Source organism: Bos grunniens, chromosome 10, assembly GCF_055505025.1.
Source record: "Bos grunniens cultivar Pamir isolate PY7600 chromosome 10, Bosgru_T2T1.0, whole genome shotgun sequence".
Taxonomy (NCBI): Eukaryota; Metazoa; Chordata; class Mammalia; order Artiodactyla; family Bovidae; genus Bos; species Bos grunniens.
The window spans coordinates 87,561,851-87,576,944 of NC_141174.1; the positions used below are offsets into that span (position 1 = coordinate 87,561,851).

Consider the following 15,094-nt stretch of genomic DNA (forward strand, 5'->3'; position numbering starts at 1 on the left):
GGTCTCTGTCGGTGGCTCCAGCCCTCGCGGGGTCACTAGTCCCAACGCGACCATCGGTTCGCAAGCGGTTCGGAGTCCCGGACCGCACTTCTTGGGGGATCTCTTTGGCACCATGGCCCTCGTCCCAAAAAAGCATTCTCGCGAGTCACACGCCGCCACGAGTAGTTGCGGGGATCACCGCGCTGCCGCGTTCCCCTCCGCCAAGCGCTGCGACCGACCCTTGGGCATTCAGTCCCGCAGGAGCGCAAGAGGCTCCTGAGCAACGCGCACCACGTGACCGAGCTTGTCTGCCCGCGCAGTCCACTAGACGCGCAGAGGTCGGGCGGGCCTAGGGCCAATTTCCCGTGGTTCCCTTCATTTGCATATATGATGTAATAAGGTTATGGAGACTATTAAACTTAATCCTAATCAAACTATATGATGATAATGTGTGTGGTACAAAAGGTCATAACTTATTATATACTTTGAAACTTAAAGAATGGTTACAGTTTAGTCACCATAACTGTAAAATTTTTTCTATTCTTAGCTTTATATAGTTCTTGAGAGGCCATGTTTATCGTGCTCGCTTCGGCAGCACATATACTAAAATTGGAACGATACAGAGAAGATTAGCATGGCCCCTGCGCAAGGATGACACGCAAATTCGTGAAGCGTTCCATATTTTTGTCCAAGAGTGTACCGTCTGCACAGCTCGCACCTTGATGCGAACGCTTTTCACCTAAAGTTTCTGCTTTTTGTTTGACATAAAAGAAGCTATAGTTCCTGGAGATGAAGTAAAAGTAAGTGTGGGCAATCAGATTGATCACTTGCTGTGCTTTTCACACCTGACCCTCGGGCCCCAGTCTTCAACCTTGCAAATCTTGCCTCTGCTTCCCTCTGCATTATCCTGAGTTCCACTGAACCTTACCCTTAAGGAAATGGCCTTGCCAAAGTTGGTCCGTTTCACGTCCAAAGCATAACAGGACCTTAGTGCCACCATAAACTTAAGTTGTACTACACCGGGAACTTGGAACAAGACTGACTCATGCTACCTCTGAATCTTAAAATAATAGTAACAATACTCACTCCTTATTGAGCATCTCCTATATGCCAGGGCCTTCACCGATATCTCATTTTAATATTCCTGACAGCCCTGTCTCGTGGGTATTACTGCCACTATTTCATAGGAGATGCTGAGGTAAAGCCACCTGGGCACGATCATGTTAGTTAATAAGTAGCTGAAACAAGGCCTGCTAAGACCTTTAGCTGCACAAATCCTGAAAAGCCCTGCCCCCAGGTAATTCAATGGCAAAAAGCACAGTCCTAACGAATAAGAATGAGAAGGAAAAACTGCCAACAAAGTTCAGATTTATCAATTTCCTTCCAGAAGAAAAATGTGGGTGCATACGCCTTGCTGGTGCCTGAGCACGCGTGTAGTCCGCCTGGCGGTGTCTGCAGCCGCTTGGAGCCGGGTTGGCTTGCCTCCCGCGGCCCCTCGGCTCCCAGGCTCTGCGCTCGCCTCAGTCAAGGCACAGGGATGGTCACCCAGGCTCAGAGCCGCCCCAATCGGCGAGTGCGCAGAGCTGCAGAGCAGTGTACTATCAAGGATCCACTTCTGTTCTCTTCAGTGGAGGCAAAATGATCCTTTCCAGGAACCAGCCGAGAACAGGCATCCGTGGGACCTCACGGCCTCCAGTGCGTGGAGTTGGAGGACAATTTTTGGTTTTCGTTTCTTCCCCCCAAAATACTTGGTTCCTTGGAGGCCACTTGGGTCACTGGGTGAGTAGCTTAAAGGCCCATTTCTGGAATGTCTAACGATAAAATGACCACTACTGGTTTGGCTCTCTTTCTAGAGAAACTGGTCATTCTTAGTCCTTCTTTGTGGCAGAACCCTGTTTCACAGTAAAATTTAGGAAAGACAGGAGCAATTCCTAGTGCTGTAAAAGCCAAAGACCTAGCTGACTTCTGCGGCTCTGCAGTTCTATGAAGTAGGTATTTTTTTCCCCATCATGTTATAGATGAGGAAGCTGAGGAACAGAGATATTCAACAGCTTGCCCTACAAATGTCACACAACCAGTCAGTGGCAGAGAAGGGACTGAGACCCAGGAAATCTGGCTGTAGAGTTTGTGCTCTTCACCACTGTATATTGTCACCCTGCTTATTTAACTTATATGCAGAGTACATCATGAGAAACGCTGGACTGGAAGAAGCACAAGCTGGAATCAAGATTGCCAGGAGAAATATCAATAACCTCAGATATGCAGATGACACCACCCTTATGGCAGAAAGTGAAGAGGAACTCAAAAGCCTCTTGATGAAAGTGAAAGTGGAGAGTGGAAAAGTTGGCTTAAAGCTCAACATTCAGAAAACGAAGATCATGGCATCCGGTCCCATCACTTCATGGGAAATAGATGGGGAAACAGTGGAAACACTGTCAGACTTTATTTTTCTGGGCTCCAAAATCACTGCAGATGGTGACTGCAGCCATGAAATTAAAAGATGCTTACTCCTTGGAAGGAAAGTTATGATCAACCTAGATAGCATATTCAAAAGCAGAGACATTACTTTGCCAACAAAAGTTCATCTAGTCAAGGCTATGGTTTTTCCTGTGGTCATGTATGGATGTGAGAGTTGGACTGTGAAGAAGGCTGAGCACTGAAGAATTGATGCTTTTGAACTGTGGTGTTGGAGAAGACTCCTGAGAGTCCCTTGGACTGCAAGGAGATCCAACCAGTCCATTCTGAAGGAGATCAGCCCTGGGATTTCTTTGGAAGGAATGATGCTAAAGCTGAAACTCCAATATTTTGGCCACCTCATGCGAAGAGTTGACTCATTGGAAAAGACTCTGATGCTGGGAGGGATTGGGGGCAGGAGGAGAAGGGGACGACAGAGGATGAGATGGTTGGATGGCATCACCGACTCGATGGACATGAGTCTGGGTGAACTCTGGGAGTTGGTGATGGACAGGGAGGCCTGGCGTGCTGTGATTCATGGGGTCGCAAAGAGTCAGACACGACTGAGCGACTGAACTGAACTGATGTTTCCCTTTGGGAGTGTAGAGTGGGAGAAAAGGCTGTTTAGAATTAATGCAAAGTGAGGGCAGGTCCAGTTCTGCTTTTTTTGGTGTTCTGAATTCAAGGATAGGAGTCACATTTTTTGCAAAGGATCAAGGCTCGAATTTAGATCAGGGTAGCTGGGAATGGGTGGACAGTTATGTGCCCAGTAACTGCAAAATTAGAGGGAGTGTGAAGGAGCACCCTCTTTGGGATGCAATTGCAAGAGGAAAAAACTTTACTGTTCTAGGTTGACCATCCCTTACCTGACCCTTGCCCCCTCCCCCCAAACTAATTCTATTGGCAAAAGATCTTCTGAGCAGTAAGCCTGTTTAATTAGCTATGCAAATGAGCTTAACTGCTTCCCAGTAGCTGTGGTCCAGAAGCACCTAAGGTATCCTTCCTTCAGACATTTCCAGCACCCAGATGAACCACAAAGTTGACCCCATTCATCTGGACATCTGTTGAGTACCTGTGATGCACTGGGCCCTGTTGGAGATCACAAGGAAGGGGAAGATGTGGCTCTGATGGCCCGGGCACTTAACAGTTCTATGGGAAACACAAACACACAACAAGGATAACTCAGGGAGGTAAGCACCGCATTAGCTTCCTTAACCAAGTGCCACAGAAACAGAGGTTACTCCCAGGAATCCAGAAATCTTAAGGGTGTGTTTTGCTGAGGGGTTACCCCAAATTTCAGAGGAAATGAAGGTGGGGGAGCTGCCTATTGGTTTCTCCCAGGAGAGTGAAAAACCAAGTCGCTTGATGCTGTCTCCACCTGCTCCTCCAGCTTCCCGCAGTTTATCACCCTGGATTTGCTGGGACAGACACTACCCGTCTGGAGGAGCATCCCTAGAGCCTTCCTCCGTCGAAAAAGGAGTGGGAGATCCAAGAGGCATGTTTGCCTGGTTCCTGACCCCCAAACCTCAGACTCTAAAGCCCGACCTTTTTGGGTACTGCCGGGGGCCGAGGTGAGGAACAAACAATACGAGAGCTCCCCATTTCCCAAGCCCTACTTTTTCTCCCTAAGTCATGGCTCCCTAGTCTGGGGCCTTCGGACGCTGGCTGTAATGCCTAAAATGTGTCGCAAGGTGGCAACGTTGTGGCGAGAAAAAGACATTAAAAAATCGGGATTTTTTTTTTTTCAAAGCATATTTTCCCTATTAATGTTTCATTTAACTTAATTAGAATCTGGTAAACTAATTAAAGTAGCTACGAGCCCCGCAATCAGCAATAATTCGTATAATTATTGATAATTACATCCATACCAATCGCTTGGTTATTAACATTTGGGGGGAACAAACCACTTCTGAAGGGAATCGGAGCCCAGGAGGGTTTTTGCGAGCTCTTTCTAGGTCGCATCCGCCTACACCTCCAATCCACAGAGAATCCGGTCCAGATGCTGCGCCCTTTCAGGCTGGCCCCAACTGCCTGCGGCGCTTTCCTCCACTTGGGGAAATTCGAAAAGGAAAGGTGAAATATTTACCAGGTTCCTCTGTGTGGGGCACAGCCAAGGAGTAACTTCCTACGTAGGCCGTAAGTGTTGATCCCATTTTACAGAGAAGGAAAGTGCTGTTTCCTAAGAAGCTGTTCTGTCCAGAGGGAAAGGTGCGCGAACTCTCCCAACCTGCGCTCCTCGCCGGGTGCCAGCTCCGCTCACCCCTAGAGCGCGCTGGGGACCCACGTCTCTTCTCTTGGACCTCGGTTTCTGACCCGGTTGGTTCCACGCATAAAAACGTTCCCGCTCCCTGGAGAGTCCCTATGGGGACTCTCGCGTCTCGAGGCGAGCTCATCCCTCAGCAACACCTCACAATTTACCCAGCCATTCTCTCAGTCCCCTCTGGGTCTAGCCCTCGAATGTCCTGGGACGGGAGGGCTCGGAGCCCCAGGACTGGGTGCTCCAGGGTCTGGCTTCCTGCCAAGATCGCGCGGCGGATCTCCCCTCCAGGGCCCCTTCTCCGAGACCGTGAGCGCGCCCTTGCTCGCCAGCTCCGCCCCGGGCCCTTTGGACGACCAGCCAAAATACTTCCCCAGCAACGCAGCCGAAGGCTCCCGGGTCCCAGCTGCTGGCGCGGTGGGAGCAAAGGACGCCCGCCTCCAGGGTCTCCACCCTTGGGGTCCAAGGCCGCCCAGGGACGCGCAGTGAGAGTCCTGCGGTGTCTGAAAGCAGGTCGTCGGGGCCCGCTAGGTCCCGGCCGCGCAGCGCGGCCCTGCGCTTGCTTCCTCGCAGAGCGCGTTCACGCGCCGCCAGGGGCGGAGGCCTAAATATTATTTTAGAAAGAATGAAGGGTAGGACAGGGCACCACTGCTAGTCAAGTAAGGAGCAGAAATTGGAAGTCAGGTCAGAATGATTCCCAGGACCGTGCACACTCTCCTCCCTCTTGAAAAAGCGCGCTGCCGTTTCCATCTTTTATCCGAGCCCAGGCAGCGAGTGCGCTGTGGAAACTGAGGCCGAAGGGAGGCCGGTGGCTAGGTAAGGCCTCGAAAACCGCGGCCGTCCTCCGGAACTCCAGCGGCCGGCATATCTCACCTTCCTCCTTGGGCTCCTCGACGTCCGCAAACCCGCTGGGACTAAAATGGCCGGAACGTCCCAAACCGCCAGGACTCCATGCCTTCTGCTAGCGGCGAGGCAGGCGGACATCAGCACAGGCCTGCGAGGCCCAGGCCCATTGCACGTATTTCGCCCCCGCTCCGCTCGGAGCTCTAGGCCCGGGCGGACGGCGCCCGGGCCTCCTGGCAGTTCTAGTTGAACCCGGGGCTCCCGGCAGGGCGCGAATTCCATTTCTGAGCGCCCTGGAGGAGGCTTCTCCGGTGGACCAGGCATGGACATGGGTAGGAGTAAATTCTCAGCCCCTGCGAGCGCTAGAGGGAAGATTCAGAGACCTCACAGGAGTTCTCATTTCTCGCCGAGGCCCAAAGGAGGGTCCTAAACGCGGGGCGGGGACAGCCTATGGCCTATGGGGCAAGCTGGGTGTGCCTGAATAACCAGTGGAGAGGTCGCGGTGCTCGCTGCTGCCCACCTGGTCAAACACGGGTCTCAGCTCGGGGGTCCCAGCACCCGCGCTGCGGTCCCCACGCCCCACCTGTTGCGCCTGTCTCCTCCCCGTTCCTCCCCTCGCCACACTCCCATCTCCACAGCCCCAGAAAGTGTCGGTTTTTTTTTTTTTTTCCTTTTTTATTAAAAACAAAACAAAAATCAGGGATACAGGGTGATCTCCCCAATCAGGCTCAAGGTGGTCTCCATCTCGTGAGTCAGTTGTCGCCCTTTTTAAAGTGCTGTTACATCAAGAGGTTACAACAACAACAACAAAAATAGACAAAGCAAAAACCCAAGAGGGAATGCAAAATGGGACTGGAAGTAGGTCCAGGAGAAGGAAGCAAAATAACTTACAGCATAAATAAATTAAAAATGAACCCATTATTACTGAACCAAGAGACTCACAATACATTTATATCCATTGCACATAGCCACTTTGTCATTAGGAACAAGAGTTTCAGAAGTGGACGGGGAGGGGAGCGCGGGGCCAGCGAAATTGCTACATTGTATTCACAATTGGGGTTCAGAGGCTGTACAGGTAGGAGAAGCCCCCCTCTCCCTTTTCTTACCCCCTTTGGTCCGTTAAGACCATGAGACCCGATGCCCGGAGTTGAACCATGAGGCAAGGTGGTATTTACAATTGGATACGGATACTGGGTCCTGGTCTCGGGCTCCCAGGAGGGAGCGGGCAAGGCCGAGGCGCCCGGGAGAAGGGCAGGCGGGCGGGAGGCTGTATTTACATCGGTCCGGTCCGAATGGCTTGTATCTCGCTCTCGGCCGCCGCGGCCGCGGGTATTTACAAGAAGAGAGCAGCATGGCTTGAGGGCGCGTGGGCGCGGCTGGGCCGGCCCTAGGGCAACAGCGGGGGCTTGAAGGAGCAGTTGCCAGTGCAGTGCCGGGGCGTCAGCATCTTGCAGGAGAAATGGTGCAGGGCGTCGTGGGCTTCTGGAGAGACAGTCGATTGGGCCATGTTGGGCTCCTGGCCTGCCTCACCCACGCGGTCCATGGGCTCCCTCGCTCGCCTGTCTACCCACGTCTAACCCACCCCCTTCAGATTCAGGAGTTCTCAAGCGAGAAGATCAAAAGGTGGGAAGGGGGTAGAGATCCCGGCCATTCAGAACCACTGCCCTAGTTCAATAGCCCCATTTTACAGAAGAGGAAACTGAGGCACAGGAAGAGGGAGATCGATCAGCTCAAAACCAGATTTGGACCTGGTGACAGATTTCCCAATGCCCAGAGCTCAAGGGGCTCCTTATCCCTGCCCACCGTTCTAGGATAATTTCTCCATTAAAATGAATTCTTCTCTCAGTTACTTATCTCTGCAGACCAGGCCTTCCCCCTCATCATCACTCATTCATTCATTCATTCATTCGCCCGCACAGCCAGTGCCTGGCACCTCTCCTTTGTTCCCCCGCTTCCGCACCTTTTAATTTCTGCTGGATGGCATAGCGTGCCTTCCGCTCCTGGTCAAGTTCGTTACAAAGAGTATCTGGAAGACATAGGAAGTAGCCGGTGAGGAAATGAGACCACCCAACGGCCCGTTGGGGTCACAGCCCGGGCCTCACCCTCTTCTCAGCGCTCAGCCCCTGGCAGAAACAAGTCCCGGCGACCGAGGGAGGGGGCGTCAAAACTCCAAACTGCAGCTTGGCTGAGGGAGGAAATGGCCTGGGATGGCGCTTAAAGGCAGACGGATCTAACCAAAATTAAAGCAAACTTAGGCATTACTTCCCAGGTAATTTTACGCCTCGATTTTTAATTTAGAAACCATGGAAATTGCCGCGATAAGAAGTTCAATCACTCCATGTAATGATGCCTGCAAGCCGTTTGCTGGGCTCGCTTGCCATTCTGAGGCTAATCAGAGTATACAAAGGATATTAAATAAAAAAAATAATTGTTAAATTACCTTCAATTTAAATCCAAATGACTGAGCCAACATTGCGGCTCCTGCCAGACGAGAGGCAGTTACGGCCCGTGCACGCGCTCACCTGACTCCCGTCTTACCTCTGACAATTTGCAGCTGTTGCACCATTTCTTCTCGATAAGCCAATTCTCTCTTCATTTGATCCTGAAAATTATCTGTGCAAATTGATTAAGTGAGAGCTGTTACGCACAACCCCCTCCCTCGGCCCCCTTTCCCCACTCCCCAGCCCCACCCCACCCCCTCTGTCTTTGGCCTAGCGGGAAACCCGGCTAGGAAAAGAAGGGTTCGTTGGTTCTGACTGCATGAGAAGCAGCAGCAGCTGCCTGCACTGGGTCCCCGGTCCAGGCCAGGCAGGGCATGTGGGAAGAAGGCTCTGGCGATCAGGTGGGGTGGGTCTGAATGAGGGTACCTTTGAGACTCTGAAATTCTCGCTCCAGCTTCTTGCGAAGCTCCATTTGCTCCAGGAGCAGTTTTTGCAATTCATCTGTGAAGGGGCGAGAGTGGGATGTAAAGGAGGAGGGTGGTGGCACTCAGGTAGCTTCTAAGGCACCCAGGTCCCACTCTGGCCAGTAGCCATGAGATAGGAGTAGTGGAGGGTGAGACCAACTGGTAGGCCCTCAGCGCTCAGTGTTTCCACGTGCATCCAAAGGATTTGGGAAGAAAATGGGGTTAGGGGTTTAAGTTGTCCAGGAGAATCAAATTCAGAATAGCAGAATGCTTGTTGGACTTCTAGGTCCTGGGCCCAGGTACTAACCAGCATGGTATCTGCTTTAAATTGTTCTTAACTCTGTAAGTTTAGAGGTAGGCCTAGGAAGACTCAGTTCATCCCTTCAATTGACAAACCTAACCTCTCCCTTCAATGATACAGACCAGGAAGAATCCGGTCAAAGCCTTGGACCTCCACCCTAAAAAAATACATATATTCATAACAGTTTATTTATAACTTTAAGAGGTCCCAGGACCCCAAATCCAGGCTAAGAACACTCATATAAAGCAGAAGGATTTTGAGGGCAAACTACATCACCCGTAAAATCTGTAACTGGGAACAGTGGAAGACCACAAATGCTTCCCCCCCCCCACACACATCAGTTTCCAGGCCCAACCCTGGGCTGGGGTGGGGTAAGGGGGCAATTGGGTAAGGAAAGCCCCACATGTGCTCTCAAAGTTGCTTTAGAGGAGTGGCAGGGAGCTGCCTATGGAGCTATTGGTATCTGGTCCTCTCCTCGAAGGTGCTCAGAAAACGCAAAAAATGAGAGACAGAGGAGCAAAGTGGGGTTAGAAGTTCCTTTCTCTGCTTCAAGCCACACTCAGCCCCTGCAGTTGAGCAGGGACCCCATTCCACAGACAAGGTCCATCCTCACCCCATTTAGGGTGAGGTGGAGTCCGTTATGCATTGATTTCAGGAAAAGAAAATAACCTCTGAGACACTCCTGAAGTAAATGCCTCCTCAAAATCTTGCTATTCAGATGAGGTTGAGAGACCTAGATTGTCCTTTCTCATTGTCCACATGCGTCAGGTTCTAAGGATCATTACTCATTTTTCTTTCTTACTGGACTATTCAGACAGGCCTGGCCTTGGGAACTCTGGGGGTGGCTGGTTCCCTCCCCCTACTCCCTTCACCCTTCCACCCTCCCACCCCCCACCTCTGTGCCCGGGTAATGTGTCCAGGGGATTATCCTTTCCAGTCAGTGAAGACTGGTTCCTCAAGAGCCTTGTCTTCTCACACTCACTCCTGCAGCAATAACACCCCTCAACAAGAAGGGATGATTTCCCCCAAGCACAGTGTACACCCGTTTCATAGATTTAACCTCACCTCTGGCCAGGTTCTCGATATCCTTCTCCACTAGTTGAGTTCCTGTGACATCTAGGGTGAGCCCATCTTCACCTGGGACACAAGGGCAGGTAAGAGGGGTTTTGTTCTGGGAGAGGCCTTGAGAGGGGAGGGGTGAGCTTCCTGGTAACTGAGCTAAGTTGAGTACCTATTTCAGACCCTTTAGAGGAGACAGTTGCAGGCATCCAATTCTTCCCACCTTCCAAACCATTATTTTAGGTCACTCAGAGAGTGGACACCCGCCGCCCCCCCCCAGGAGAGTGGAACCAGGGATAATAGGCTATCTTAGGGCAGGAAATGTTCTTTGACTTGTTTTATGTGGGTGATGGTGCTCCTCATATCCTTCTAGTAAGTTTCCTTCCCTTACCCGGGAGAGCCCCAAACCCAGCAAGGAGGTAAGCAGTTCAGGAAACCTGGCCTGACCCTTGCCCATTGTGTTTTAAATGTCTATTTGCTCTCCTCTCTGCCAGCCGCGAGAGGAGAGCAAATGTTTATCCGGCAGCCCCTGAGGCTTGACAGAAAGCCTCCCTCGAAAACTGGAGTCGGTGGAAACCTGGGCGACCTGGGGTCCAGCTCCCGGGTTGGGGAGGAGAACGAGGGTCCTAGGGCTCACCTCGGTCTGTATTTGCCGGACTTGGCTGGGAGATACTCCTTTGGTCTGGATAGCATTTCCTCGTTTCCAAATCGTCGGCGGTCGAGTGATTGTCTTCCTTATCTGGCTCTTAAAGGCAATAAACCGAGTTTCAAGGAGAGGCAAAGAAACCGTGACCCGGATACGGCCAGAGCTGCCGCGGTCGGGGCGCCGGAGCCCTAATTAAAAGCGTCGTGGCCGCCGCTGGTTCCCGGCTGTGCGCCTGGGCTCGCACCCTCAGGCTTTGGGCCGGGCACCACCTCCCCCGCGCGCGATCTGCTCATCTCCGGCTCCACGCCCCCTCCCCAGCCCCTTGGAAAAGAGCAAAACGAGCAGCCGAGCCCACCAGGGACAAGCGACCTACATCGCGCGCAGATACTGGGGCACCGCGAGCGCGCGTGGCCGCCGGGTCTACCTGCTCCGAGAACGCGGCCCAGGAGGCGACCCGCGGGGTGGCGACAACGGGGGAGACATCGTACCGGGCTCAGGCTGCCCGGATTTCCGAGGCCCTCAGTTCATTCTCTGAGAGTCAATGGGTCCCGCGGGCACCTCCGCGTTGGGCTGCTGCTACCGCGCACTTCAGGGGTCCCTATGCGCGTGGCCAAGCGCCCCCACCCTGCGCCCGGACCTCTCGACCCAAACACTTGCTGAATAAATGAGAGAATTTGAAAGACGTGCCAGGCGTGGTTTTCAAAAGGTTTAACCCAGTGTTTAAGGTGTAGGTGAGCGGTATCTTTGCGATGGAGAGGGCGGTTTGTTGTTAAGTAACCAAAAGATGCAAGTTGTTGGGAGTCCTCGCTTAGCTTCCTTTTTCTTTCAGTGTTTTGCTTTCCCTCTCCCTCTTTTTCTCTGCTTGTCTTTCCTCCTCTAGTCTTCCCTCGCAGGCCTCCTCTGGCCCCGGCCCTCTGCCCGCGGTCCCCCCCACCCCCATTCCATTGGCCAGCGACCTCGGCAGGGGGCGTTACCGTGGGCCTCTGGGGCGCAGAGGTAGGACGCCGCGGGCCCCAGCGCCGCCGCCGCGCTCTTCACGTGCTCGTCCCTCTCGGGCGCGTACACCTGCGGCGGCCGAGAAATGACAGGCGGTTAGGGGGGCGCTTGACGGCGGCTTGGAGCTGCCCAGCCCTCCGCCGCAGCCAAGAGAAAACCTGAAGGGGTGGCGGAGGTCTGCTTGCCCGCGGGACCCCAGCGCCCCGAGAGGCCGTGACGCACGCGGCGCAGCCTGGAGCCCAAGGAGGTCGCATCGCCGTTTGTAGTTTCCCGGTAATTGCGAGCGCCCTTGAGAAAATTACCCGAGACACAAAGCGGTTCCCAAGCCAAGGGCCGCTCAAAGCCCACCCCCACCCTCCTCGCCGCCTCTTTTTCAGCATCTTCTCTCCCGCCCGCGCCCAGTCCCCGACATAAATGACGCCTTTCGCATCCGGCTAGTAATTCGTGTTTTAATGGACCGAATGGAACTGTACAGGTGTGCCCACCCACTGTCAAATGGCGAACGATTCAGGCTTAGCTGCATACCCCCCACCTGAACCCGCGGCCGCGGCCACCTGAGAGCCCCTCTCCCGCCCCGCACACCGTCTCCACAGCTTCCTGCCAACGAACCCTGAGGTTCCCGGGGCAGGAATTCTGCGACTCGGAAAACTGCGAGTTGGGGTGTTGAAAGATTCCGAGGACCCCGTACTGCAGCTTGAGGGAGAGGCCTCCCTTTTTTCGGCTTACTGGCCCGTCTTCCCTGGGGCTCTGATCCCCATCCCGGAGGGCGTGCTACCCGCCCGGCCTCGTGAGCTCTTTTCTCTGGCTTTTGGTCTTTTTCATCCAGACCTTTTGATTTCTATCTCTGTATGACTACAGGTCTCGGCCTGTCTCCTCCCTACTCCCGTCAACAAAAACACAGCACACATAGTTTTCAGGCCTGCTCCTCCCACCCCCACCGCCACCCCGATCTTCCGAAACCCTCAGTCAGGGGTCCCAGCGAGTCCAGCTCCACAGAGCTCCGAAGCTGGGTCTACCCAGAGCAGCCAGGGCCTACTGCTTGAACGCCCGCTCAGAAAAAAATTCCCGTCCCCCACCCGGCCAGGGCCTGCCCCACAACCCAGAGCTGCCGAGGGGGTAAACAAGGAGGCGCCACCAGCGGGGCGGGCTTGGGGCTCACCTTGGCGGGCGCGGGGCCCCCCAGCGGTCCGCAAGCCTCTCGCAGCTCATAGCCGCCGCTTGGCGGGCTCTTCTCCGGTCTCCGCACCATGTCGTCGGCCGCCAGGTCCCCAAATGCGGCTCGACTGGCTGGGGGTAGCCCCGGGCGGCGCCGGGGACGAGGGCTGCCGCCTTCTGGAGAGTCTGTGGGACCGTCGGCGCCGGACGAGGTGATAGACGGGGGTCCTGCGGTCTGGTCTCCATTCGGGCTGCCTCCTGTGCTGGGCGCACCGGGCTCGGCCTCATCCGGGGCGCCCTCGTCGTCGGGGAAGCGGTTGGACTCCACGTCCACCTCGGGCTCGTCTGCAGTGTCCACGTCGGGGGAGGCGGAGTGGTAGCTGGAGCTGCCCTCGCTCAGAAAGTCCGGGCTCACGTAGCCGCCGCCGGTCCCTGCGCCCGGCCCCGGCCCACGGGCTGGCCCACCGCCGTAAGCTTCGCGGGCGCTACCGTAGAGCTTGGCGATGCTTTCGGCGTCCTTGACTACAGGCCTGAAGGCCGACACGTATGAGCCTTTGCGAGCGGGCGGCGGGGGCGGCGGGGCCAGCGGGGCCAGCGGGGGCGGCAGCGCCTCGTCCGCGCCGTCCTCGTCCAGTGGCCCGCGGGACAGCGCGCTGGGGCAGCGCTCCTCTGCGACCAGGCCTCCCTCCTTGGTCGGCTCGGTACCGTCCAGGGGCTCGGGGCCGCCACCTCCCGCAGCAGCCGCGGCCGCCGCTGCTGCCGCCGCTACGGCCGCCGCCACAGCTTTGGCTTGGCTCTGCGCGGCCGGATAGGGCGGCACCGGGAGGCTGCCTGCCGCCGGCCAGAACATGGGAAACGTCGGGTACACAGTGGCTGCGGCGGCGGCCGCAGCTACGGCCGCCGCGTCCTTGGCTGCGCCGGAGGGCTGGTGACCCCAGAACATGGCGCCGCCGCCCGGGCCTGTCCCCGCCCCGGGGGGCAAATGGCCGGTTCCTGGGCCTCCCGCTCCTGCCCCAGTGCCCGCGCCCCCGCCACTCCCGGGGCCTGGTCCGCCCTTGGGTTCGCCTGCGCCTAACACAGGGTCATCCTTTTTGGGGCAGAGACCAAAGGCCGTGGGGAAGCCATAGGGATGAGGGAAAAGCGGTGGGGGCAGTTTCTGCAAGAGGCCAAAGCCCTTGCTGGGCACTGGGATCACAGGGTAGCTGCGGACCCCGGCGCCGCCACCAGGCCCTCCAGGGCCCGCGGGGCCGCCAGCTCCCGCCGCCAGACCAAGTCCCCGCTGCGCGTGAGGAGGCGGCGGCCCGGGAGGCCCGGCGGCCTCTTCTTCGCCACAGCGCAGGCTTTTGTGCGGCGGCGGACCTGGGGCCATGTCTGCGCCGCACCCCGGGCCGCCCCCACCGCCGCCAGCACCACCCTTCCCCTGTCCACCCGACCCTCCGTTAGCGCCGCCGCCGCCGCCTCCTTGCAGCGAGAAGGTCCGCTTGCGGGTGCCACCATTGAACATGGCCTTGACGTCCTCCCAAGCGTGGCTCAGTTCGTCTGTGGCCGACTTGTCACTGAGTTTGAGGTGTCGGCGCCACGAGTTAAAGTTGGCTGCGTCGGGCTGCGTGTACTTGGCGTCGGGTGTGCGGTGCGAGTGGAAGATGAACTTGTTAGGCGAGAAGTACATGCTGCAGTAACCGCACTTGATGCACTTGGCACGCGAGCTGTTGTAACGCGCGGGGATGAAGCTGCCACGCGAACCCCAGGCACACTCGTGCACCACATCGAAGGCGAAGTTCTCGGGCAGCTTGGGTGGCTTGTGCTCGCCGAGGAACGACTTGCATAGGCGTTCGGCCTCACGCTTGGTGATCATGCCGCAGCGGCGCGAAGAAATGGGCATGGCCCCTGCCCGACGCAGAATTTCCAGCTGCACCGGTGTGCACTGCACGCACGTGATGCCCAGGGCCACGCGGCGGTTGTGTATCTCATTGTAGCTGTAGTTCTTGAGGAGGGTGTTGGAGATTTGCGCCAGGCATAGGCGCTCCTGGCCGTCGATGACCAGGGACACGATAGGCACCCCGTACAACGACGTCTCGCCCACCTGGTTGGGTTTGAGAGCGCTGGAACCCGAGTAGGGCTGCAGCTCCTGCTTGGAGTTGGGAGAAGAGTTTCCCTCGCGCCCCGGCCCCAGCTGAGTGGTGAGAGCCTCCATGCCGCCGCTCCTGCGAAACAGAGAAAGCAGAGAGCCGATGAGCCATTTTCAGCGCCAACGCCGCTCGGGCCCGCCCAGCAGGGCGCGCAGAGTCGGGCGCGCGGGGAAACTTGGCAATGGGGAGTCCTAGCTCATTCGCCCCCTGGACGGGCCTTTTGTTATTCAGACGCGTGCTGGCGCTGAAACAAAAGCCCCCGGGGTTTGGAGGAGGAGTAGGGGTAATTGAGACCTCAGGAATGCCTGGGTAGCTAGGAACCCGATCCCGTTTTCGGGCTGGGGAGGAAGTGGGGCCCAGAGACGGCGAG

General features: G+C 56.0%; 1 protein-coding gene, 2 long non-coding RNA genes and 1 other non-coding gene across 9 annotated transcripts; 3 read left to right on the forward strand and 1 right to left on the reverse strand.

The window, feature by feature from the left end:
* Window positions 1-558: 558 nt before the first annotated feature.
* On the forward strand, window positions 559-665 carry LOC147365287 (U6 spliceosomal RNA). Its single transcript, XR_015135614.1, has one exon. It is a non-coding gene; the product is annotated as a U6 spliceosomal RNA (small nuclear RNA).
* Window positions 666-6,187: 5,522 nt separating this feature from the next.
* SKOR1 (SKI family transcriptional corepressor 1) lies at window positions 6,188-14,789 on the reverse strand. The gene is made up of 8 exons (XM_086322835.1): window positions 12,600-14,789; window positions 11,419-11,509; window positions 10,436-10,543; window positions 9,805-9,876; window positions 8,401-8,475; window positions 8,072-8,146; window positions 7,494-7,559; window positions 6,188-7,015 (listed from the first exon to the last, which is right to left on the reverse strand). Exons 1-8 carry the CDS (start codon window positions 14,787-14,789, stop codon window positions 6,921-6,923), a joined length of 2,772 nt encoding a protein of 923 aa, XP_086178961.1. The 3' UTR covers window positions 6,188-6,920.
* Window positions 8,155-11,126, forward strand: LOC147365289 (uncharacterized). 6 transcript variants are annotated; one of them, XR_015135351.1, is made up of 3 exons: window positions 8,155-8,375; window positions 9,730-9,893; window positions 10,551-11,126. It is a non-coding gene; the product is annotated as an uncharacterized LOC147365289 (long non-coding RNA). The 6 variants fall into 6 exon arrangements; XR_015135350.1 differs by having other exon boundaries at window positions 8,159-8,375; window positions 9,815-9,893; XR_015135353.1 differs by lacking the exon at window positions 8,155-8,375 and adding an exon at window positions 8,482-8,737 and having other exon boundaries at window positions 9,815-9,893.
* LOC147365290 (uncharacterized) lies at window positions 11,199-12,152 on the forward strand. Its single transcript, XR_015135356.1, has 2 exons — window positions 11,199-11,713; window positions 11,818-12,152. It is a non-coding gene; the product is annotated as an uncharacterized LOC147365290 (long non-coding RNA).
* Window positions 14,790-15,094: the final 305 nt, after the last annotated feature.